General features: G+C 29.0%; 2 protein-coding genes across 2 annotated transcripts in view; both read left to right on the top strand.

The window, feature by feature from the left end:
- Positions 1-26,045, top strand: part of LOC113382856 (long-chain fatty acid transport protein 1-like) — a 233,745-nt gene that overhangs the window by 122,173 nt on the left and 85,527 nt on the right. The window lies entirely within an intron of this gene.
- LOC113382862 (CCAAT/enhancer-binding protein-like) lies at positions 4,807-6,358 on the top strand. The gene has a single exon (XM_026621112.1). It carries the CDS (start codon positions 4,835-4,837, stop codon positions 5,975-5,977), a length of 1,143 nt encoding a protein of 380 aa, XP_026476897.1. The 5' UTR covers positions 4,807-4,834; the 3' UTR covers positions 5,978-6,358.

The following is a 26,045-nucleotide window of genomic DNA, read 5'->3' as shown; positions in this document are numbered from 1 at the left end:
TAGTACGAAAGACGTTCGTTAGAACGAGAATGGACTGATTTTCGATTCAGATACATCTTACTGATTATTATTTACGATACAATTATCAAAGTACTAAGTTCAAACATTCTCATTACATTTTGACGTGAAATAAACATCGAGAAGCGTGTTTGCAACAAGGCAAAACTGACAGCATGGATAATGAGTCAACAAAAAAATGGAGAAATCAGTGGGTCCACCTAGGTGCGATAGAATACTCCGAGGGAATTGATGTCTTGGATTTATAAATTATATATTTAATGTAATATTATACTCTTATACATGATATTACTGCATTGATAGTAGAGAAAGACTTTTTTTATATTATTTTTGAACAGAAATCAGAACCTTACGTCCTATGAGCTGTTGAGCTGAAACTTCTCCTTACTTCGTATTTTTTAGATGGAAACTCTATGGTTAATCCATCCATATTTGATGATTTTTTGTTATTAGAATTAATCTAATAAGGCTGACATTTTATTGGTGCAGCAATGCCGGGCAAGGGCTATTTTCACTTGGAAACATATTGCTATCTATATTTTCAAGTGAAAATCGTTGTCACTGCTACCTGACAACAGGCTGCTCGAAGTGGGTATCGAACCCGGGACCTCTGAAACAGAGAAAAATTTCGAGAGTTTCAAAATGTGATGCTGGAGGCAAATGGAAAAGATAAAGTTGACAGACAAGAAACAAATGAAGAAGTCCTGAGAAGAGTGGGCGGGCACAGAAAGTCTCGGAGCACAATTCTGAAAAGAGAAGTAAACTGGATCGGACCCGTTTTGCAAAAAGAGTACCTCCTGCACGACGCCGTCGAAGGTAAAATAAAAGGACTGAAAGGAAACGGAAGAAAAAGAATGCAAATGATTGACGACTTACGCGAGAAGAAAAAATACAAGGAACAGGAAGCCGAAACGCAGGATTAAGAAGCATGGAAGCATAATTTTGCAAAGAAAAATACATAAAAAAGTGTCAAAAGTAGGGGGGATAGTAGTAATGGAAAGGGTAGACAACGAAAGGTAAGAAAATAATTTATTTGTGGTGGCTCACATCATAACGTTGTTTTGACAACGCTATGTTATGCTTCTTTCTTGGTATTAAAATCAGACCAAATGTTATGTGTTTGTGTAAAACGCCTGACAATAAAGCAAATACCAAGCATTTGGAATGTTTTTAAGTTATGAAAGAAGCATAACGTAGCGTTGTCATAACAACGTAATGTTATGATCTATTTTATCAGAGTATTGGTCAATGAATTTCCCGATTATTTAATACTTTGTTTATCATTGATTTAATATATCCGGCATATTTTATATCTATATCCATATTTACTATTTCCATCTTGTTTTCTATAGAACAACTGCTATGGTCGGTTTATCACCGCGCTATACGATTCACATGTAGTTGAACGCTAGGCGTAGTAAACCGTAAGAAAATAATAACTTCATCTTCTGAACATTTTAAAAATTGCATTCAAATATAGAATCTATTCTAAGAATTGTCGAAATGCATAAACCTTTAAAAATCATGTATCGTAGTATTAGTAATATTTAAAATTCTGACTAAACCAAAAAAATGATCATAAAGAAAATATTAAAGATTATTCAATGTTCAAAAATAAAAAAAGTCAAACAATTGCCCAAAAATATATAATATATTTAATGAATAGTTTATTTTGATTAATATATTTCTCGTAGTTTATCGACTTTCTTATTTATATGAATAGAATGATTATTTCAAAGAGATATTCAACGATAATTTCCTGTACGATAATATAACAATGTCAGCGAAATCTTGATTCTAAGTAACTACTTCTCATTTTCATTCATTCTCCTTAAAATGCTTGAGATGCAAAATCTCGAAAAATCGCCTGATATATTCTCAGAACTATTCAGTGATGAGTTGTAATAATGTAGCTAATAAGGGTGTATTAAATTTGATCAATCAGATATAACTAATTAATTGTTAATATTAATGTTTTGTTCATTTTGAATTTAAATTTAGGAAAAACATATCGGTTTACAGAAAATATTTTTCCCATTAGTCTGAAATATATCGATAAATGTTAAGACAAGTGATCAAGAGTGAAAAATTTGAAGATTGCCTGATAAAACAATTATCAAATTTATTGGTTTTGTATAGATTTGTAAAAAAAGTTCTCGAATACAGATTAAAATTTTAAATATGTGTAAAAGTATATAATTTTTTTAATGAGACTGTTATTTGGATTTTAGTCTTTGAAAGTACTTGACAAAAAAGGCATTATATACCCCTTAACTTTGAAATAATTATATATGGCAACAATTAATTAATAATAGTTTTGATCATAAAAACGTAAGTATTGCAGCTCCGACAAACAAATTAGTTATCCCCTATATATATATATATATATATATATATATATATATATATAATACAAAAAAACATATAGATGAATAATAATTTGGGAATTATTTAATAGCACCAAAAAAAATATTCCAATTCGCTCATCAGCACGCTCCATGCATTTGCAAGCACAAAAATGGGGTCACTTCCTAGTTCCGAATTTCACTTTCGTCAAAAACCGCGTCTGATTTTCGACGATTCTTAGCGGTCTGAGAACCTACTACTGGCATAGCAATTTGGTACGTCACAAGTAGATTGTAGGAGAGAGCCATTGGTAAAATTTTACTCAATACTTTTGATAAGAAAGTAAATTTATGGGATAATATTATGGGCCCTCTAAGGGGCACAACTAGTGTAAAATTTTGAAAAAATCGATTTTTGTTTTTTTCATATTTCGGTAGATTGCACATTTAAAAATAACATATTAAAATTTCAAATCGATATCTCGAATAGTTTTTGAGTTACAGCCATTTAAAAAGTATGCATATATTATATAGTACAACGATCATTTAAATTTAAACGCGTTTTTCTCGAAACAGCATTTTCCGAACTTGCTGCAGTGATTACTCAAAAACGAATGATTCGATCACTATCAATTTTTTTTACATGTTCTGTATATAGTTCTCCGTAAAATGAACTATCGATTTTTTGATCGGATCAAAAATCGAAATTTGGCAGTCGAAAAACGACCAAAATTTTGGGTAAAATTCGGCTTTTTTTTCAAAACGCCGCCATTTTGTCAATTTTTGATTAATTTTTTTTATCGTAGTTCACTTTACAGACAATATTATCTAGTTTAGCGACATTTTTTTTTTATTTCATCCACGTAGAAGGGCGGAATCACTGCAGCAGTGAAGGGCCTTTTTTGTCGCGCCGTTGGAGATCGACGATAACTTAAAAAATATTTAGTTTTTTTCTTCAAAAATTTTACTACGTATTCTTAAAACATGTATAAATATATTTCCAAAATTTTGAAATTATTGATAAAGTAGTTTTTTTAATATAAATTCCCAAAAATCACCATTTTTTTAGGCGGTTACACTAATTGTGTCCCTTAATTAAATATCGATATAACTGTATGTATATATGTTCGGATACCCATTTTTCGGTACAAATATACAAATAATTCAATTATTCAAATCGGTTGATGTGTGCTCCGAAATCGTGGACAAAAGATGTATAAAAAACATTCAATTCCTGCTGGCGGAAAGGCGTTGTGATTGGCAAAGTCAGGTCCAGTCGTTTTAGAAAAGCAAAATTAGCAGTTGTTAAAGCAGAAAGTGCAAAAATAGCAGTTTTTGTGAGAACGGATCACCCGATCACAATACTTCAAGAAACATGTTGCTTTTTAAATATATCTATAGAATATACTGTGTTTCGTTTTTTAAAAATTGAGTTGAGATTATTCGAATCTATAAAATTTTGTAAACTAACTCGGGAAGTAGCTCAATGATATATTATTTTGTATAAAATGGATAATAAACTTCAAAACTGATTGTGAGATAAAATAGAATAGAAAATATACCGAATTCTGTAAATCATTCAATATATACTCCCAACTAATTAAACAAATTTGAAGATTTATGTATTATGTATATTTAAGCAGTATTAACAACAGTTTTCACTTGGAAATATAGATGTTTCAAAGTGAAAATAGGCCCAATCCGGCATTGCTGCATCAATAATTTCATCATACATGGGTGATTGGGTTTCCATCTGAAAAGACTAGTATAAAAACGAATAGCACCACAGCTTATAGGAGTGTTACGTTCTAATTGCAGTTGAAAATTAAAAAAAAAATTGTTCTTCAGTCTTCGATATCAGCGCTTTGTCTATGCATTTTGGTAGTCCGGCGGGCCACGGGTGGGTTATCCGCACGGAAAGGCAGGCGGTTCCATCATAATATCGCGGACTCTCATATATCGTCCGGACGTAGAACGAAACGTACATATGTAACAAACTGAACTACCGAAGTACGACACGAGCGCATTGCACCGTCGTGGATTTTTCGGTCATTCGTTGCGACCAAGCGAGGCCCGTAGTCGCGGAGCTGTAGACCGAGCGAGGCGTAGAGCCAGAGTATCGCGCGCGTTCAGCCAGTGCGTTCGCGACCGTAGAGTGAGAGGTGCAATGCTGTGCTACTTATAGCATCATCTGTTGCATCACAATTTCAGTCAGTCGCGAAAAGCCGACGCGCGTGGTTTTGATAAACACATTGTTTTGACAACAGACTTAAATCAAACATTTTGTGTCAACGAATTTAAATTAATATTTACAAATGTTTCCGCCGCAAGGATTCATCAGGATTAATTAATCTACGTTTTTGTGCTTTTTGGACTTGATCTTATGAAAAACAATTTGTGAGTGAAGTGGTTAACATTATACTTCTGAAAAAAAAGTGTTAAGTGAGTGTTGATGACATCGTTTATTGAAGATGGATTCTCCGCAGATGTATGACAACAACACCCAACAACATGCGGGTCATGGCAACCAAGGCATGGGGGGTGCCGGACCCGAGATGAAAAAAATGTCGCCCAGCAACAACAATAACAACCCCGCAGCTATAAATCATAACAATCCTCAACAACAAAATCAACAACAACAGCAACAACAACAACAGCAACAGCAGCAAAATCAACATCAAGTCATGCACGGAAAAAATTTGGCACCCGTGCTTGCAGTGAAAAACCACTTGATACAATCTTATGGCCAACCGCAAGAATTGGAAGATCTCAACCCGCAGGAGATCACATTGGATCTTCAGCATTTGATAGATGACCAATTCAAGGATCCTGCCGAGTTGGCGTTGTTCCAAGACATGATGCCTCCGGGTGCTGTCGCATCTGCCAGCAAACAGTTGCAACATTTACAACCACCCCGCGCTCATCCGACGTCGCAGGGAGCGGCTTACCCGCGTACAACACTTGCCTACATGCCGCAATCCGTACATGCCGGAGCCGCCTATGGACACGCGCAGAACTCAAATTCGAGTGACGAAAACAGTTCGGCAAGCGACATAGCCAATATCAAAGAAGAACCTGTTGATCCTCAGGACTTCAGAAGGCAATGCCAACAGAATGGAACGGCTACTTATCCTACAGTCGCCCCTTACGGAATGGGCTCAGCCGGTGGTTATTTAAGCAACGGTAGTGGTGCTTCATTCACAGCTTTAGCTCCAGCGGGTTTACACCATCAGGCTTTACATCATCTAGGACCAGCTCCCCATATACCTCTGAAACATCACAGGCCAGGTGGTATACCGCATAACGTACGCAAACACTCAGGAAAAAGTGTTGATAAGGGAACAGATGAATACAGGAGGCGAAGGGAAAGGAATAACATTGCTGTCAGGAAAAGCCGAGAAAAGGCAAAAGTGAGGTCCAAGGAAGTAGAAGAAAAAGTGAAAACTTTAATGAGGGACAAAGACGCACTGATGAAGCGCCTGGAAGTTGTCAGCAATGAATTACAGATTCATAAACAATTATACGTTCATCTTATGAGCCTAAATCACCCAGAAATAAATGAAATCTACCGCAGCATGTTGAATTTGTCAAATTTACCAGACCATGGCATGTAGCGTATGTGAGAACCGCGAGTTATTTACGCGAAACCCGATCTCTTATTTATTTTATCCTTTTACTGTTTTTCCCTGATGACAATAAAGACACAGTACTTTTAATTGAAAAAGTAATGAAACTCTAAACCAAATATTTAAATAAAGACGGACGATAGGTTAAAAATGTCTTTGTAGTGACATTACGGTATGTGGTGATTTCTGTAAATAAAGTGTATGAACGGTTTTGAAATGATGTTAAACGTCAAAAATGTGGGTGATTTTTTATTCGTAAAAAGAAACAGAGATAATATATTTACTTAGGTTGTAAAATGCTACAATACCTTTTTAGTATAATAACAAAAGTCCACGTTGTGGATTAAAAGAGTGCAATCATATATGAATGTAGCTGGTCTATTATTTTGATGTTAGGATTAAATTAATTTCGACAAATGTGTATATATCATACCAAGTTTAAATAAGTTATTAGTTGAATTGATAGTAGAAGTCGTCTGATCGGAATATATTTGGGTTTTTGAGTTTCATTTTGTTCGGTTGAAAACGAATTCGAAAATTTGATTTTATCGTAGATGTTTAAGACTTTAACTTTCTCTTTTAGGCCCGCTCGTTTCGAGTGTGGTAGAAAGAAAGCGAAACTGGATTTACAGAATGAGTTGAACAGAGACGAAATGTTTGCTGTATAAAATTTACAAATGTATATGTAATGTATTTATATAAGAAATAACGTTACTAACTTTTAAAAGAACACTTCAAGTATTCCAAAATCAAACTCTTATTAAAAGTATCGCCAATTAAACTCAATCGATAAAATCAATAATTCAGCTCAGACGAATTCTACTACCAAGAATCTTACATGTAAATTTATTCGGATTTAAGTAGTATAAAATTATTTAGACAAAGAAAGTAAAATTAAATTGGTTATTTTCTGATGACGGATTCTATGAGATTCCGATAAATTATGTATTATATCATTTTCACTTCTCTGTCAAATTGTACCTATTGTATATTCATGTGTATATGCGAACGTATGTGATTATGTATATAGTTGTAGAAATTTAGTGAATGTCATCAAATCATATTAAGTTAACATTAATTATGATAAACATAAATAAATGTTCATAAATATATTTTGATATAAAATTTAACATCATCTTTTTATTATTTACATTTCAGGTGATACAATTACATTAATTTGTATAAATTATTGACAAGTGAAATCATATCTTTGATAACTATTTTATCGAAGTCTAAAAATGTTTCTTGTATCAGATTAAATCATGTGTATGGTTTTAACATGCAATAAAAGATAGTATCAAATTTCGCAAATAATTACAAACAAGAATAGCTTATAGTGCATTTGCAAATTTCGTCGGATCAAAAAAGTTAGCTATTTTGTTCATTACTCTAACAATAGTAATTTGGATAATTAGTGCAAATTTCATTTAAATGAATACTTTTATTTAATCCTCAAAAAGCAAAATTGAAACCAATCATAAAAATCATTTAAATAAATAAATAAAAATAAATAATTGTTCGAATCGGGGGTACCGCATGTTCCATATTTAACACATGGCACATGTGTCTATTTATGTGAATAAGTCATATAAAACAAAACACTATTTACAATATGAAGTTCACATAAAACAAATAAATCATTTTATGATATTTTTGGGATATTGAAATATATAATATTTTTTTGATAATAATTAAATTATTTATGATTAACATATAGAGTAAAAAAAATAATTTTGCGATACTTTTTGTCGAGGGCATAATTGACTTCAAGAAAAGATCATCGATAAGGGATATACTTTTCTATATATAGAATAAATAAAACGAATAGAAATTTTTAATCAAATTACGTAAAATCGATTTAGTCCCTTAATTTTCAATGCTAATAATTTAGCTATTCACTTTATTTATTTAATATGAAGTTGCATTACAGGAAAGTCAATTATTAGTCGATTTTTTTAAAATAAATTCAGCAACACATATAACTTTATCATGTCGGATACCAACAAAGATATTAATCAATACATTCTCGTATTAAAAATAAAACAAAAATTTTATCAAATCATCCAAAACTGAATTCGAAATCATCCTTTAGTACATATCTCACGACTTATCGGCTTCTCTTATCTGTGAAAGTAACTAACTGTCAGGTTAATCAAACAGACACCTTCATTATATATATATATATATATATATATATATATATATATATATATATATATATACATTAATATTTATTACTTGTTGGTAATTAATGCTGTTTATTGAAGGAAAGATAACATGCAAACGTTTTCAAACAAAAATCGCGCTAACGTCTTTAATTTAATGTTTTCACGTATGACCTCTTATAATGCACACGATGACCCAAATATACTGGGGATCAAATGCGTAAATTATATTTTAATAAAATTATCACAGTAAATAAATGTTTGCTGATTTGAAAAATTTATAAATTAATAAACCATTTATAAAAACTGTAAATAATTTTTTTAAAATACCTAATAAAGTCTTACTCTTTTTTACCTATTAGAGTAGGTCCTTTAATTATGCTGGAGTATGTGGGTTGGGCACAATAATATCTCACATGCAAAATTATTTATCCTGCTCAAGAAGTACATATTTCATCACAAATATCAATTAAATTGGTGCAAATTAAATCATGATTAAAACGTCTGTCTGCTGGCTAATTCTAGCAGCAAAATGCTTCTAATAATACAACATTTAATATTTGGACCTCACCTAAAACTTCTTGTTCCAAACACGTGTACGATATAATTCAGGTCTAGTTGCCAATATGAGTATATAGACAAATTAATCATGTTAACGAATTTCTAAAAAAAAAGTTGAATTCGAAGACAGTTGTTACTAACTACAATAAAATTATAGGATAATATATCTATATAATATATAATATCAAGTCAGCGCAAGTCCAATATTTTATATCAGTGATTTTATGATCATCAATAAAATATTCTACCGTTTTTAATTATAATTAAATTTGTTATGCCAATAATTATTACTATTACATGGATATATTAATGAAGATCCAATTCGTGATTTATTAATATAATCTGTTTATTATATAAATTCATACATCTACAATTAGTGAAAGTGTTCAGACATTATTTAATCTGATTCAGAATTTTATTATGATATTGAATCATGAGATTTTTAATAAAAAGTGAAATATGATTATGTAAAGTTATGCTCACTGATCATATCGTATATCTGAAGATACAAGTACAAGAATAATTGAATAGATGATTATTTATATAAAGAAAAAATCATAGAAAAAAGTTATGAATGTGTTTAAAAAACCCCAGAATGACCAAACGTCCAGGATTCTCTGTGAAAGGTATAAAAACTTTTCTTTCAAGAAGTCAATAAATACAAAAATTGAAAAGTAAAATTAGTGAAATAGTAGCATTCTTTAGTACTATATTTTTTGTTAGCAATTCATCTAAGAGATAATTTTAACGCCAATTGGATCAATTTCAATTGGACCACATTCAATTTGTAGGCCATTAAAGAGATAGTGTTAATAAAATATATCTATTCCACACTATCATTACATTATTCCAATTATTTTAATTATTATATCTTAAATTCTTCAATATTTTTATATTGATATACAAAATATCTATCTATATTATATATCGATTAGAGTGATCAAGATCGAAAGATCGATGTACATTTGTAAATAGATTTCCTAATATTGCGTTATGTATGTTTTATTAAGTTTTTTTTTAAGTTATAGGAAATTTTGAATAAATATTTAATTAAGCATGTACGCAATTAGCAAAAGCAAATAATAGATATATTAACCTGCGCAATTTGCAACTAAAATAGATAAATTGATCTATAAGTTCATATGTTAAAATAAATAATAATAAACATTAAATGATTATATATTTTTTAATTTCTCAAGACTCAATTGCAATCTGTTTTTAAAAATCTAATTTTTATTAAGAATATTACTTTTTTTTCAAGTATTATAGATAAAATTTAGATAAAAAAAATCATAAAAGTTCAACTATTTATGAAAAAAAAATTATATTATTCATTCTACAAAGAATATATTTCGACTATTTTGTCTGATTAAATTTTAATCAAATATACATATATTAAAGATTGTTATATTTTTATTTGTTATATTTTATTTAATATAAAATTTTCAACGAAAAAATATTAGAGAGCATTTTGATGATGTTTTCCTACACTTGGAATAGCTTGAATATTTTGTTTTTAAATTAAGAAACCTAACTTAATAGCATTAAATTATTCATTTTATAACCTTGCCTAATATATGAAAATTATTATGTCCAATTTTAATAATACAAGAATTTTTAAAAAAATATGGAAAATCCCTTAGAAGTCACCGGGTTGAATTAACAAATTAATTAAACTTTCCTGCGAAATTTCAGTGGATTTGGTTCAAAATAAGTCTTAGTTTCCTGGAAAATGAAACAAGTGGTTTCAAATAAGGTGCACCTCAAAATATAAATACACAGAAATCAGAGAGGTTTAAAAAAGAAACATCTTCAAAGTTTTTGGGTATTTGCAGAGATTCCTTCAAACAAAGTTTTCTACAAGTGCTTGAAAGTCCAATAGGCTTTCTTTAGATTTGTTCTGGTGCATTCAATTACATACCCACATCCAAAACTACGATGCATTGACCTATTTTAGAATGAATAAATCCTACACTACTAAGAACCTTAATATGTCAAGCGCCGAGTCCTAGATATTTAAACTGGCACCATACAACTGCATACATTTGATTTTAGTTAGGTCAGTGGTTTATTTACCAAGGTTAAAATGTTTGGGACAAATTTAATTGCATGACACTTTGCTTACATTGTGAAGCAAACTATTTATAGAAAATCATTATTTCAAATCACAATCAGAATTATGGGACATATGTTATGCTATAATTATAACCAAAGTCTTATAGATTTATAGAGGTTTATATTTGCACCACTTGTCACGCCTGTTTGGTAGTTTATAATTAATTTATGTTTTGGACCTGGGAGAACAATATACTGTTGATGCTCACTAGGAACTATAATTTTCCTAAAAAAGGTAAGAAAGAATAAAATGACTTCGCATTTAGGCAAACGTAAAAATCGAGAAACAACAATTGAGAAAATAAGAATACATTCAAGGCAAACGAAATACAAAAGCAACAACTTTTTGGAAAGGCTCTAAAAAATATTGTGTTTGTAATTCTATAGTATTGTTGTGGCCAAAGAACACAACGATCTTCATGGCATTGAGCTTTTATACCGAAAAGTTGCTACACCGTGGTGGCACTAATTGGATAGGACTCACTTTTCATTTCAAAGACAAAGTATGTGGTAAAATATGTAACAAATATGTATATAAATCAGTAATTGTAATAAGAACTTGGAAAAACTACATTAATTATACCAACGAATCAGTGTTTTTCATATATTCATCATAACTTTCATAAGAGCAGCTGCAAATGTTAAAATATAACTTAACAATCTGAGTCATCAAAGAATCATCACATGAGGTCCAGTGTGTAACTGACTTAAGTTTGAAAATTTTAAGACAATAACTTGAATAAACGTCTCAGAATATTCTAATTGCTTATCATTTTGTACAACTTTGTCTGATAATTTTTTTTTCATGATCATTAGTTTTTTTTAGTAGCGACTGGTATCAACTCAGACATGAATCTTCATTTGTTTTTAAATAATCCAAAACCTATAAATATATTTTTATTATATTTCTCGATGAATATTTAAATATATACATATATTTATATCATGTACACAAACATTTACAAAATATATGCGTATTTGCAATTGACGTCACAAAACTGTTATCACTATGTTTAACAATTTAAGAATGGAAGTTCAATGGGCCAAAGGCTCTTGATCATCTCATTTAGGTACATACAATGATTCTGACGTTAATTTTATAATATGACGCTTTAAGCTCTTATTATCAGAAATTATCTATGAAAAGAGTCATAATATGACGCATATAATAACTATAATCACTTACAGATAGATTTCAGATTGTTTTTTTAGTAGAATCTATCTTAATGCAAGTTGAAATCAAGACTTACTATATGTAATCTTATAATATGAATTCCAACTATATATGAAGATTTATTTTTTTCTTAGTCTTATGTTATATATATACTAGAAAAAAAAATCAGAATGAAAATTGCAGATCCAAATGCAAAATAAACAAATTTTACATCTCATTCTTCAGAGATTTGATTTACTTCGATTAATATAATAAATTATACATAATTAAGAGTTAATGATACGTATAAAAGTTATATAAAATAATGCATCGAATCATCTTAAAAAGGATTAAGCAAATGATAAATAATATTAATAATCATTAACTGTTAAGTTCCCTTTAACCCACGATTTTTTATATTTTCCACTATTAAGAAACAGGTTTTCTTAAAACCATATTTTCTGTTAAAAATGATACCGTTATATAACAAGCATAATCTCCTTATGTTGTTTGAGTACTGTAAAATCGTAAAAAAATACTATTAAGAGAAATTATACATTTATAACCGACAATGTGCCATTATCAACGGGATAGGCGTACAAGAAGATGTTTTACACGGTTTGGACGTGACAAGGAATTTGACTTTTGGCACCAGAAAAATAGTTAAAATTTGAACTCTAGAAAAATATAGTCAAAATTTAAACTCTAGAAAAATAGAGTCAAAATTTGAACTCTAGAAAAATAGAGTCAAAATTTGAACTCTAGAAACATAGTCAAAATTTAAACTCTAGAAACATAGAGTCAAAATTTGAACTCTAGAAAAGTAGAGTCAAAATTTGAACTCTAGAAAAGTAGAGTCAAAATTTGAACTCTAGAAAAGTAGAGTCAAAATTTGAACTCTAGAGAAGTAGAGTCAAAATTTGAACTCTAGAAAAATAGAGTCAAAATTAGAACTCAAGAAAAATAGAGTCAAAATTTGGAGCGAATAAAAACAGATAAAATGACTGAAAATATCTAAGACAACAATTTTTTATTTAAACTTTGTGCTATGTAAAATTACTAAATCCATTTATAAAGCGTTTATACAATTTGTCAGTTGTTAAAAATTACTTCTTGATTTCTCAATTAGTATAACATGTCTTTTTACCACACTTTTCCCAAGAGCTTTAAGCTCGATATCGGTATCAGTGCTCTATATCTATTTCAAGTTTATTTCAAGTAGTAAAAAAATCTAGTGAGGAAGAAGCTTTCGGTATAAATTTTTATTACTTTTTCAAATCCATATTAATGATTTGTGCGAGGTGCATAAATATTACTCTCAGCCCGTCCGTTAAGGTAATAATTCAAATCGGCCGAAGTTGTTTCTCTCTCATATGCGGCACTTTCATTATGCAACAGAGATGAGTGAATATGTTTATTTAAAGGGAACGTAAATCGACAACTTCTTGTTATTAATTATTAATCGAGAATTTATCACGTGAATGAATTGAAAAGGATTATATGAAAATGAATAAATTATCGCCTTAAGCCAAACGGGAATACATTTGCTGCAAATTTATTTGTACTCTCACAATCGGGGGAATATTGATTATTTGTACTTAAAATACTTAAGCAGTGCTGTTTGACTATTTTGTATCAATTTTTAAATATTACTTAAAATAAACATGTCTCGATATAGAATACTGATATGAAACTACACAACATGTTATTTAAATCACATCTATTTAAATCCACATATCACATTTGCTATATTATTTATAAGCTGCTTTGTTTATTATATTTTGAGACATTATTAGTTACATTTTCAAAATAATCTTAACAACAGGATGTTGCTAATTCCAAATCGATTTAAAGCCAAGACGAATTTAATTTGTTCATGGTCAGAAGATAGGTATTTTAAATACTGCCCTCGCAAAAAAATGGTCCATTGATAAATTCTCTTAGTGACGGTACGTATTTTTATAATGAAGATTTTGAGCTTAGTTTATGCCTATATACCGAAACGCTGTTTAAATTTAAATAGTTTTTGCAGATACAAATAAATATTATTTTTTATTATTGAAACTTCTACCATCTTGAATTCTTGAATTGTTTCCTTTATTTTCAGACATCTTGGAGAAATATAATTATGTTCAAAAATATATAACTCATGGTGGTTTTTCAATACGCAAGTGAAACGCGTAGAACTAGATTAGTTAAATTTTATTAAAAACCATTCCATTAGTTTTTTTCAGATGTTATTAAATTAACACATGGGTATGTCGGTCCCAATAATAATACCAACTAAAATTTACATTTTTCCTTCATTTCTATTATTATTATTATTTCACGTGTACCGGAGTTATTATTACAGTTTATTATTTTTGCCGTCATAATTATTCTTGTAAGTTGACAATAGTTTAGTTTCTAGTGTATGACTTTGTTCTAAATTAAGTCTAACAGATTCGGTCTAGGTAACTGCATTTAGATGCAATTGAATCTGAGCCAAACACTTAAAATTTCAATTGCTGCTACTAGACCTTGCGGGGACGCGGTTTCTTTGATCTATATGTCGTTTGATGGTAACCTGTATACGTACATACATACATATATATGTATACATATATATATATATAAAATACTAGTAAATACTCGTTACAGTATTTACTAGAATACGTCCATCAATAATTTCAATCTCAACCAAAAATATATCTGGTACATCGGCTAAAAACATAGTTTTTGTGTTTTTGACCAATAGATTCAAATTTTCTGCGACCAATTATGTAGGCTCCTCAAAATCTAATCGGTTCTCATAACCAGTAACCAACTCCAGTTCGCCTCTCAATTTTCTCATACTTTGTACCACTGTGAAATAATTCTCCAACCTCCTGATTGTTAACTTACGTGTGATTATTAACTGCATTTATTTACAGTCATCAGTTAAAATCATATCGTATATTTATTACCTGTCGGGCAACAATATCAATGAGTCACAAAGCCAAGTATTATGAGCGTTTCGTAACATCGATAATAATAACATAGGGCCTACATATGAATGAATCTCGGGTGGTTTTGCGTTGTTCCATACATGGAGTATGCGATTCGTATGTGGGTGGGCGCACACGAAAGTGGCACACTACTACCACGTCTCTTTTATCCTTATTTTTACTTTTTTAAATCTCCAGGTGAGAAAAATGCAAATAGACATCAGAACAATAATTTTCTATGGATAAAATAAAATTCATTTAAATTTTATAATAATACATTATATTCTGGCAGAAGCTAAAGCTCTTACCACTATATCCATAGACAAGCATCATTACCCTTTAATAATCAAACAGTTAATTGTGATTGCAATTGATGTTATGTAGGGAGTTTTCATTAAATTTAAAAAAAAATGAATCAATATAATTATTTTTCAAAAAATGAACTATTCAAAACTATGCTCTCTGATAAAATGCAGGCCTTGGAAGACTTGCTGAATTTTGTTTTATATACATTTTTTTATCTTGTTATATAAATTCTTCTTGTGCTAATAACCGTAGCTCTTATTTACATATGGTTTACATGTTCATAATATAACATAATGTGACACAAAAGTGCCACACTACTACCACGTCTCTTTTATCCTTACTTTTACATTTTTAAATCTACAAGTAAGAAAAATGCAAATAGATATCAGAGCAATTCTGTCATGAAAATAAAGGTTGAAGTAATAGATAAGTAAAAATATGTATAATCTCTGGGTATAATAAGTAAAATGTCTAATAGTAAGATGCTAGACAATATTTATTAAACTTACTAAAACGATGAAGACAAATTTTAGAGAAAGGTAAGCGAAGAGCTTTCAAAAGCTCATGTGTCTAAAATGCGTTTTGTCGCGTTTATTGGGCGAAGCTAAAGAACTGAATGAACCAATGATGTAATAGATGCTTCGCATGCGCATAAATTCCTTCTGGGTGGGCGACTTTTCCCAAACAGGGATTACACATTCAATTTAAACGATTTTATTTAGAATTAAATTCTTGGTACAATAATATATGAGCAATATTAGATAAATGTATCAAATTTAGATAGGTTAACTCTAACAAGTTGCCACCTATAAATCAGAGTAATAAAGAAGGTGTTCGAGAACGACTGTTCATAGAATTCTTAAATTCTAATATGATTAAAAATTTACTAGTTTTAATTAACACTGACTTTATGTTGATATTAGCCTAAATTTAAAAATATATTCTTCCTGGTGAATTGGTGATTTTATAATTATAATCAGAAATTAGTATTTAATATAAAAGAACATTATTATATTGTTTGATTGCATTTATAGCATTTTTTTTTATTAAAGATTGTTTAGCATCCTTCAGTATTGATTCCAAATTGACACATTAAAGAAAAAATATAATGAGAAAGATATAGGAAAATGGATTTATATTCAATTCTGAGTTTTGAATGCTGTTTTGTACTTCAGTTTTACAATCGTTATATGCTTAAGATTATTAAGAGACAAGATTTTCAGTAGATATGTTAGAATAAAAAATAGCTATTTATTATTTATTAAATTTTCGCCGACGATAGATCCAAAACATTTCTGATGAAATTTTCAAAGATGTGTCAAACTCATGAAATTTATATCAGAAACAAAACAGAGATAGGCAAAACGAATTAGTTTACACTATTTTAACTTGACCTATGACAAAATCGAACATAAATTTATTTGATTGAGATAAAAGTACTCGCTGTGCACAAAAAATCGAATCGAAAATTAGTTATCTGACATGCCATATTATAATATGAAAATTTAATCAAAATCGTATATGAATTATCAAAATAGAAATTAATTTGTTTAACATTTTTAAATCTAAATTAATAAACATTATGTTAAATATTTTGGGTCATCTGAATTATGAGGAAAAAAACATGAAAAATTATTAATGATTTTAATGACAACTTCTGCATTCTGAATTATGAGGAAAAAAACACGAAAAATTATTAATGATTTTAATGACAACTTCTGAACTTAATACACTAAAAAGTTCCGACCAAAAGTACAGCATAAGTATTGCTGATCAGCCAAAAAGTTGCTTGAATTATTTAAAAAAAGTTATGTTACTTTCCGAACCTTGTCAACAGTGAAATTACTACTTGACTATTAGGAACTCTACTTTAATTAAGAGATGTATTGAATTACTGAAAAATACAATATAACATACCAAATCATTCTCAACTGTTTACATTATGCGCACATTTAATATGCCCCCAATCAATATTAAAAATAATAAAACCAAAAAATACTGTAATATCATTTCCAATAATCAAATGTTGATATTTAAATCATCGTGGCGTGGTTTTGCGTTGCGATAAACTTATAGATTGACATTGAACCTTTTAGACCCATGGGCGTGCGTTTTAATTCGATCGATATGGGTTCCCATTGGTCATTGTCAGTAAAATTAAAATGAAAAATAAAATATCACAGGTCAAGAGGTCAAAACTGTGATAGGAATTTGCTCTGAACGAGAGGATCAGAAGAGCAGTTGATACGGCTGATTGTAGAAATAGACTGATAATGGACTTTATGGTCAAAATTGTGTTGTTTCTATGCATAATCCTTTTTATGTATTTTATGTAATAGATTTTGTTTTTTTACCACAAGGTTGCAGTTTCAAGAAGTGATAGCAGTTACTACTTGAAAATGTAGATGAAAAAAATATTGATCCAGGTAAAAATAGCCCCAGGGCACTGCTAAGCAACAATAAGTAAAGTAAAAAGTAAAAATTGTAGAGTCTAGGATAAACAAATAAAAATAAAGTATGTGAAACAAATTCAATAAAAATACTAGGATATAAAAAATAGTAACATTGTAAGTGACTATATGTTCCACTTCCAGACAAAAAAAATCTTTTAAAAATTGGGCCCTAAAATGATATTCATAAATTTTGACAAATAATAATTATAAATAACCGAGGCATTTTGATAAATAATGCAGTCGATTTAAATGTGCTGTTAACTGTTCTTTCAGTACCAAATAAATATTAAAAAAAAGAATAATTTACTTAAAAGATGAATTATTGGATAAAATATCTTACTACCATATTTCAATTACATTTACTCCGACTTTGCTGCAAATGTCATTAAAAATATAAAATAACAATATTTGATTTATAGAGCACATAGATATAAATATATTATTAATAGTATTTAAAAATTTCCGATAACCAATCAAAAACATAAGCATGTTATTTTTGTATTTGTGATGACATGACTACTTTTGCTCAATGTTGCTAACTAGAATGAAGACAAACTGATAAACAAATGTAATATTTAATTACAATTTTTAATTTCTGCAAGATTCGAATAAATTAATTATCAGAGGTCAAAACCAATTTGTTTTCAGGAATTTAGTACTATATCATCAGAAATTATGTTTTCCAAATATAAAAGTCCAAAATATAAAAATAGGTTAACTGGTGGTATCTTAATAGCCTGGCAAGGAAGGTGTTAGATCTAATTATTAACTAAATTGAGAAAAAAAATTCGAATGATTTATTTCAGGTCTTACTTTAGGTGATCATCAATTCTATTTTTGCAATACGATATACGATACATAAAACCAACAACTAAACTATTTGAAAATTTTGCCCACGATTTTTTACAAAATAACGAATTTTTGCTTAAAAAAATGATAATATTAAATAATAGCTTTTGCTCTGATCTTAGATCAGTTTAATAAAGCAATCATTAAAGATAAATGTAAAACAATCTTAAGAAATAATAGAGTAGGTTCCCAAATTCGATGAAATCTGATAAAAGCTATCTGAGAATACTCCTATATATAAGAATAATTAAACACGTTGTATTATGGAAGGAAAATTATATATATTCAGAAAAACTTTTAGACTAAAAAACAGGAAACTTATTATTTATATCAGTAATTTACAAAGTGGCCTTAATCAAGTCCCAGTTACGCTCTAGAACAATGAGATTTGCATGAGAAAGCATATTAATAGAATGTTCCATATTGAAAAAAAATTCAATTTTGAGGTCCACAAAATGTTAACAATTCATTATTAGAACATCACATTAATAGTTCCCAATAAAAACGTTAGTTATTCTTTACTTGATTTGTTATTATAAATTAAGTTAATAATTTATAAATAACAAAAAAATCAAGATTATGTAAGTAGGGGGTCTATCCTAAAGCAAAAGTCATTGCAAAGGGTCTCTAGAGCTCAAAATTGACTATGGTTAATTATATTTCATAATTTTGCATTAGCTTTCAAATAATTGTTATAATTTAACTGATATAAGGTCTACTATGGGCAATCTAATAAAAAATCAATTATAATATTTACTGAATGTCTGCAAAAACTTGCTTTTACACTCATATTTTTTGTTTTTTTTTTTTATTTACATAAAAATTCCAATCTGTCTATTCATATACATTGAGTACTTATTTTGATCATTTTGAGAGGTAAAGCCAAAGGTGTATCCTTTATTTGTAAATTATTTTTCTAACGTTTCCTAGGTTTATATTTCCTCTAAACCTCTATTACCCACGTTCACCTGTCTGATTCACCGGTAGTATGCAGTTTGCGATTTACAATCCGAGTGCAACTTTCGTATTAATAAACGTTTACAAGTTACAAGTCGATGTTCGGCTAATAACAACACTTGGTCGGCCTTGAAGGTCGATTCAATGAACTATGTTCTTACATTTACGCATATCAGTTTATGAGAATATAATCATATAAATTCTAAATGCTTACATGTGTTTTGCACTCGAGATATACGTATGCATTTAAAATTCACTATCGATAATTCTCTACGCGAATTCTATGTCGTATCAGATAATGACGCACCATATATGCGACACTCATTCCGTAGTTATTTCTAGATATCAGGAAAAGATAGGATGATGATCTGATTTTAAAGGATATATTGATAGAAAAGATTTATTATATAGAATCAGATTTTATTGGTTTTTCAATATATTCTGGCAAAAGCTAAAGCTCTTACCACTATATCCATAAACAAGCATCTTTACCCTTTAATATTCAAACAGTTAATTGTTGTGATTGCAATTGATGTTATGTAGGGAGTTTTCATTGAATTAAAAAAAATGAATCAAAATTTTTTTTTTAATGAAGAACTATTCAAAACTATGCTCTTTGGCAAAACGTAGACCTTGGAAGACTTGCTGAATCTTGTTTTATATACATTTTTTTATCTTGTTATATAAATTCTTCTTGTGCTAATAACCGTAGCTGTTATTATTTACATATGGTTTACATGTTCATAATATATTATAATGTGTCAACAGTTTTATTATAAACTTAAAATTTTTATTTGTTTATATAAAGTTCATACTACTAGTAGTATATGGCATGGTAGATACTTCATCTAACTTTACAAAAGTGAAATCTTCGCGTTAAAGTTCACAGAGATTTTATTAGCGAAGTCTGAAAGACATCAAATTTTAAAGGATTTCAAATTAAATTAAACAACTAACGGTCGTAAACTTAAATCAGCGGAATGAAGTGATATATTGCGTAATAAAATTATCATTAATATTTAATTGGTAAAATAGACATAACATTCACAACTAATACTACAAATATATTAGTCAAAATATAGTAAAATTTATACTTATGAAGTTAAAATATGATTCAAGAAATAACTTCTGGTTAAATTGGCAAAAACTTTTGCTTTGCAAGCACAAGATTCCATTAGGAATTGGCTATGAATATTATTTTCCAGCGATTTGCACTAAATTTTTACAATATCCAAGATGGTTACATAACCAAATATCCATATTCTACAAAGTTGTTAAGAATATTTAAAAGATGCTGCCAGCAGTCATCTTTGATCTTTTGTTGTGGAATTAGATAAAGGTTAGAGAAACAATTCAATAACGCTTTCAGATACACGTGTATGTTCTGTCTAGTATGTATCTAGGTTCGATTAATCGAAGCCAGTGAGGTACCAAATAATAAAAAATTAAGAAAAAATTGTATAAATATTTAAGATATGATGTTTTTTAATAATATTTTATTCTTAATTGTTAAATCAGAATATTTCTACAAGCTGTTGTGATGATACTCAACCTTAACCGTGCTTTTTTAGAGCTCAATCTAATGGTTGGCTCTAGACATTTCATATATTTTCATTACTAGAATTTATCTAGTGGCGATATATTGCTTATTAATTTTTACCAAAATGATTTATTTCAGTTGCAAGAATATTTTGAAATATATTGTATGCATCTATAGCAACATACGAAATTTTCTTGCATCTTTTGTAAATAAACTTGAGAACGTCCAAAATATGATTGGCTTCAACAATAGATGTCAATTATATTAATTAGGTCGAAGTTGTTCCAATTACTTTGTATACCTTATAATTAGTAAACGTTCAGAAATTTACCAAGTGAGAAAATACTTTTTGGCAAAATTTATAACGATTATTGGCCTTCATAGACGTTGATGATTCATAAATATTATTTTAGAAATTATGAACCTGCAGCAAGCTTACGGTTGTAAATGAGTATATTAATAATAAACTTGTCATAAAATGACAACTTTAATGAGATATTGCAAATATAAATGGAACACTGTTTTATTTCAACTTGTATGTAATATAATTTTAAATTACTTCAAAATTCTTATTAGTTTGAAATGTGGATTAGTAGGAACTTAAAAAAATGTTTTTTTTTCATTTTTTAACAAAAATATCTTAAAAAAGATAATATTATCTTTATCTACTTCACTGGGGACTGACTCATTCCGCGCACGGTCCGACGGCTAGCGAAAGTGAAATAAGTATTATATAATATCGTGTGCCGATTCGCGGCTTTCTGTGTTGGTGAATTTATAAACTTTACCATGTATTCATGTTTTAGTAGTGTTTCTCATACAATATGGCAAAAACAAAGGAAAGGCATGCATTTGAAAAAGAATTAAATCGTATTTAAGTATTTGCATTAGCTTTTTATTATGCGAACTCACGTTGGCTTAAATAGAATTAACATATACTATCTCCTTAATGAAACTGGTGTTATTATGATTACAGAGGTATAATTGTTTTTAAATTAAAGAAATGTATCGTTCGAGAATTGCTCAAACTCGCTTGCCAGAGAACAGAATGGTCAAAAGATTTTGTATTTTTTTACATAATTTCTTTAAATACTACATTTTTACTTATTGTCCACTCCAGGGCAAGCGTAATGAGGACGAAATAAAAAAATGTATTGCTAATTTTGAGAGCCAGAAAGCAAATAGTCAATACTAGAATTATTAGGTACAAAATTAAAGTTTTTTAATAGATTAGACATTAACCAAATGTAATGGATATAAATTTACTACAATGAGAACTAATCTTTGTTAAAAGTAGAGTGGTTCTGATTTTTTTATGGAAATTGTATGAGATCCACTAGATCCATGATAATTAGTAAGGTTAATTATTGTCTAACAAACAGATAGAGATATCTACTTCAAGTTTACAAATAGAGTGCAAAAAATCTTTCAAAAAATTGTAGAAAATAATAGAGCTGCTACTATATTTTTTATTTAGGCATATCCTTTTCTTAAGCACAATGTTGCAAAGCAAAATATATCAGCAATATTATAGATAAATTCCAAGATTAAGGATAAATATAATATAGATAGATAAACCATAAGGGTGCCTTATAAAAATCGTCGTCAGTCGTAGAATTGTAAGGTTCTGATTAAAATTCAAAAATAATAATAATAAATATTATCAAGAAGAACTCAGATCTAGTCATCCTAGAATAGTCTAGCAAATTCGTAAAAGACCAATTTTAAGTCGCAAATTCACGCCCATATTATTCAGAGATCAAACAAAGAAAAGCAATTTGTATGCATATTCGTAGTAATACAAAATTCTAATTCAGAAATCTAATAATATATCTGATTGTACGCACATCGCACAATAGGTGTAAAAAATAGAAAGTTTTTACAATGCCGTACGCATATTCAAATCGGCGCCTCATTCGAATTAAAGTCCGACAGGACAGGAATCACGTGTGGGTTTTTAAACACATTACTCATTATAAGTCGACTTTGAATAATGACTAACAATAATTTTTGATTAAAAAGCTGAGTTAATAGTAGACAGTTTTGGGATTTATGTAATTTCAGATATTCATATATATATACGGTATATTTAACAGATGTAAGGTCGACATTTCTTTCTTGGTAAATGTCTTCTTTTTTACCAAATTATCTAAAAATTGCATACTTATTAGAAATTTCGATTGTTATAATTTGTCTAAAAATTTCATTAAAAATATTACAGTATTCTACGGTGGTCGTAGTTATAAGAAAACTAAAATACATATAAATATATAAGTAAGTTATTAATTCACTACTAAAAATTCTATGTTTTAAATGGTTGCAGTGTAAAAGCAACCTTAAGTTAGAGTATTTCGACAACACGCTCCAAAATTTTACGGAACAATATTAAATATAACGATATATATTAAATATACAAGGTATATATATAACATAAAAATCTATAGGAAATATTATAAAAAATATCGCACGAATCAAAAACTGATGGTCGGTCCTAAAGAAGCCACAACTTGAGGAAACCAGACCCGCCAAAAAAGGTTTCGAATGCGTAAATTTCCGAATTAATCAGTCTTCAGTATTCTCATGTTAATTTTATGTATTTATTAATATATGTTTCTATGTCAATCAACTTATATAATATTTATCGCTGGAAGTCGACATAGTAGATGCCGTCCGTCCAATAACGTTGTCATGTAAATAGATGATGACATTGCAAAATATGTTTTTAAGTCAATAAGATGCATCAAAATATTGATGTTTTTAGATCACCAAGAACGGCAACAAGCCATGGTTAGATATTAATTATAAACAATAGGAAAATAGTTTTGAAGGACTCTATGAATACGTAGAAACATTTGTTTATCAGCAGACAAATTTCAAAAACAGGACTGTATGCAAGTATAAGACAAAAAATATGCCAATGTGAAAGAACTAAATAAGAAAATTCGTCCGGTACAAGGCGAACCATCATGAGAAAAAACCAACCTCTATCGCATGCAATTTGAGAATCGTATGCAATTAGTAAAACCTAGGGCTTTTACAAAACTTTGACCATTTTTAGTTATCATGGTTCACTTTGTTTTCATTTAAGCTTTGAAACCATAATCCTAAAGAACATTTCTGAACAAAATCCAAAATAATGACACCAATTTAACTTTGAAAGATTATCTATTTAAAATATGAGCTTAAGGTATTCAATATCTGTAGAATTTGAACGGCTTTTTTTTAAAGAATGTACCAAAATGTCTTGGCAAGTGCCGCTAAAATTTAAACATTTAATCGCGATTCAGAAACAATTTTTAAAAATATGGAAAATATAATAAGCTAAAAAATTGCCGTTAAACAACAATCTGCCGAATCAGACCCCACATGATGCGGTGTGAAATTTTACCATTTCTTTCGGCTTCACGATATTACTATAACAGAAGTAGTCGCATTAATCTTGAGGTCATCGAGGTTCAAAAAATGAACAACACATCGGGTACAAGGAATGTGAACGCTACGTGCGTTTTTTATTGTCATGTTTTATATGTTGTTTAGTTTTAGAGCTTTTTTCAAGAATTTGGGATAATTTAAGACTCTATAGAATGATACTTGAATTACCCATAAAATGCACAACCCTGATATAATTATCGAAAACCCCATTATATATAATATCCATTTGTTTTCATGGTAAAAATAGTCAAGTCAGCCAAAACAAAAATGTTTGAAAGGTTTTAATTAAAACAACCATTCATAACCCAGGATTATTAGCTGCAGTCGAAAATAAATAGGTCGATAATAAAGAACAAGAAAAAGGGACAAGAGGCTAAAAATAAACAGAAGTCTAAATGGAATCGTGGAAAATTTCAAGATTAAGTTCTCTACATTCCAAATAACTTAAAAGATAATGTAATTCTTAATGCGTGGTTTTGCAAACATAATTGGACCAAATAAAAAGCAAGATTTATAAGAGTCAAAATGTGAACAACCAAACTGCAGATTATTTTTTTTAATTTTTTTAAAAGCAAACCGCAATTAAAATATTAATAAATTTATTTTCAGACTTTTGCGGAGAACTAACCAAAGCTTTAGAAAAAAAATAAAAATATATGTTTTAAATGATGAGCTATTATTCAAATTTCAGCAATAAGAACAAATATAAAATTTTTAGTCAGTACGCGAATTAAGTTGACATAACATGGAACAAAAAAAGCAATTTGCTCTAAGCGTAATACAAGCAAATTTACCAACAAAATCTAAATAAAAACTAACGGATTTCTTATCTTATCTGTTAAGTAATAGAATTACTCATAATTAAGTATATATTTAACAAATAATCCAAATTAAGGAGTATTAACAATAATCCGATCGTGATGCTATAATGAAGAGAGAGTGTAATGAATCACGATTGAAAAAACCTGTTTTCGGACAAAGGCCCATCCGAAAAGAAATACTTGAAGATATTGTTCTAAAAGTATCAAAAATAGATAAAAAACCAAATTATGTTTGAATTTTATTTGGAGATCATTGAATTAAATTGTTATCAACATTTTGCCAATATTCTTTATTCTGAAGTAAAGTTGCTAATTGCTTCAAAAGATTTGTTTATTAGCAAAATTATATTAATAGAAGTATTCCTAGTATCGCGTGTATACGATTTTCATTAAATTCCTTTTCCATTATCATTTTCCATAACATTTGGAAAAATTTTAAAATAATAAATCATACGATTTTAGTACAACTTCTACTCTGATCCAGTATTTACAGTTAGAAAAAGTACTTGTCTTCTCCGACTCTTCCGAATCGAAATCGTTTTTAAATCCCGCCTAGGTGTTATAAAGTGTCATAAATTTATAACGAACATAGATTGGCTATTACACTACAATACTCGATGAGTAACGGTACAAAATTTTGATAAAACCACAAAAACAGTATAAATTACATCGATTCAAGAAAACGAAATTGTTATACTTTGATATTTGGTATCTAGAAATTTTCCAACTCGTAATAAA

This window comes from Ctenocephalides felis, unplaced genomic scaffold (assembly GCF_003426905.1).
Source record: "Ctenocephalides felis isolate EL2017-DRISC unplaced genomic scaffold, ASM342690v1 CF-g0.4_SCAFFOLD_03570, whole genome shotgun sequence".
Taxonomy (NCBI): Eukaryota; Metazoa; Arthropoda; class Insecta; order Siphonaptera; family Pulicidae; genus Ctenocephalides; species Ctenocephalides felis.
The sequence above is the reverse complement of the archived record's forward strand: the minus strand, read 5'-3'. Positions and strand labels throughout refer to the sequence as shown.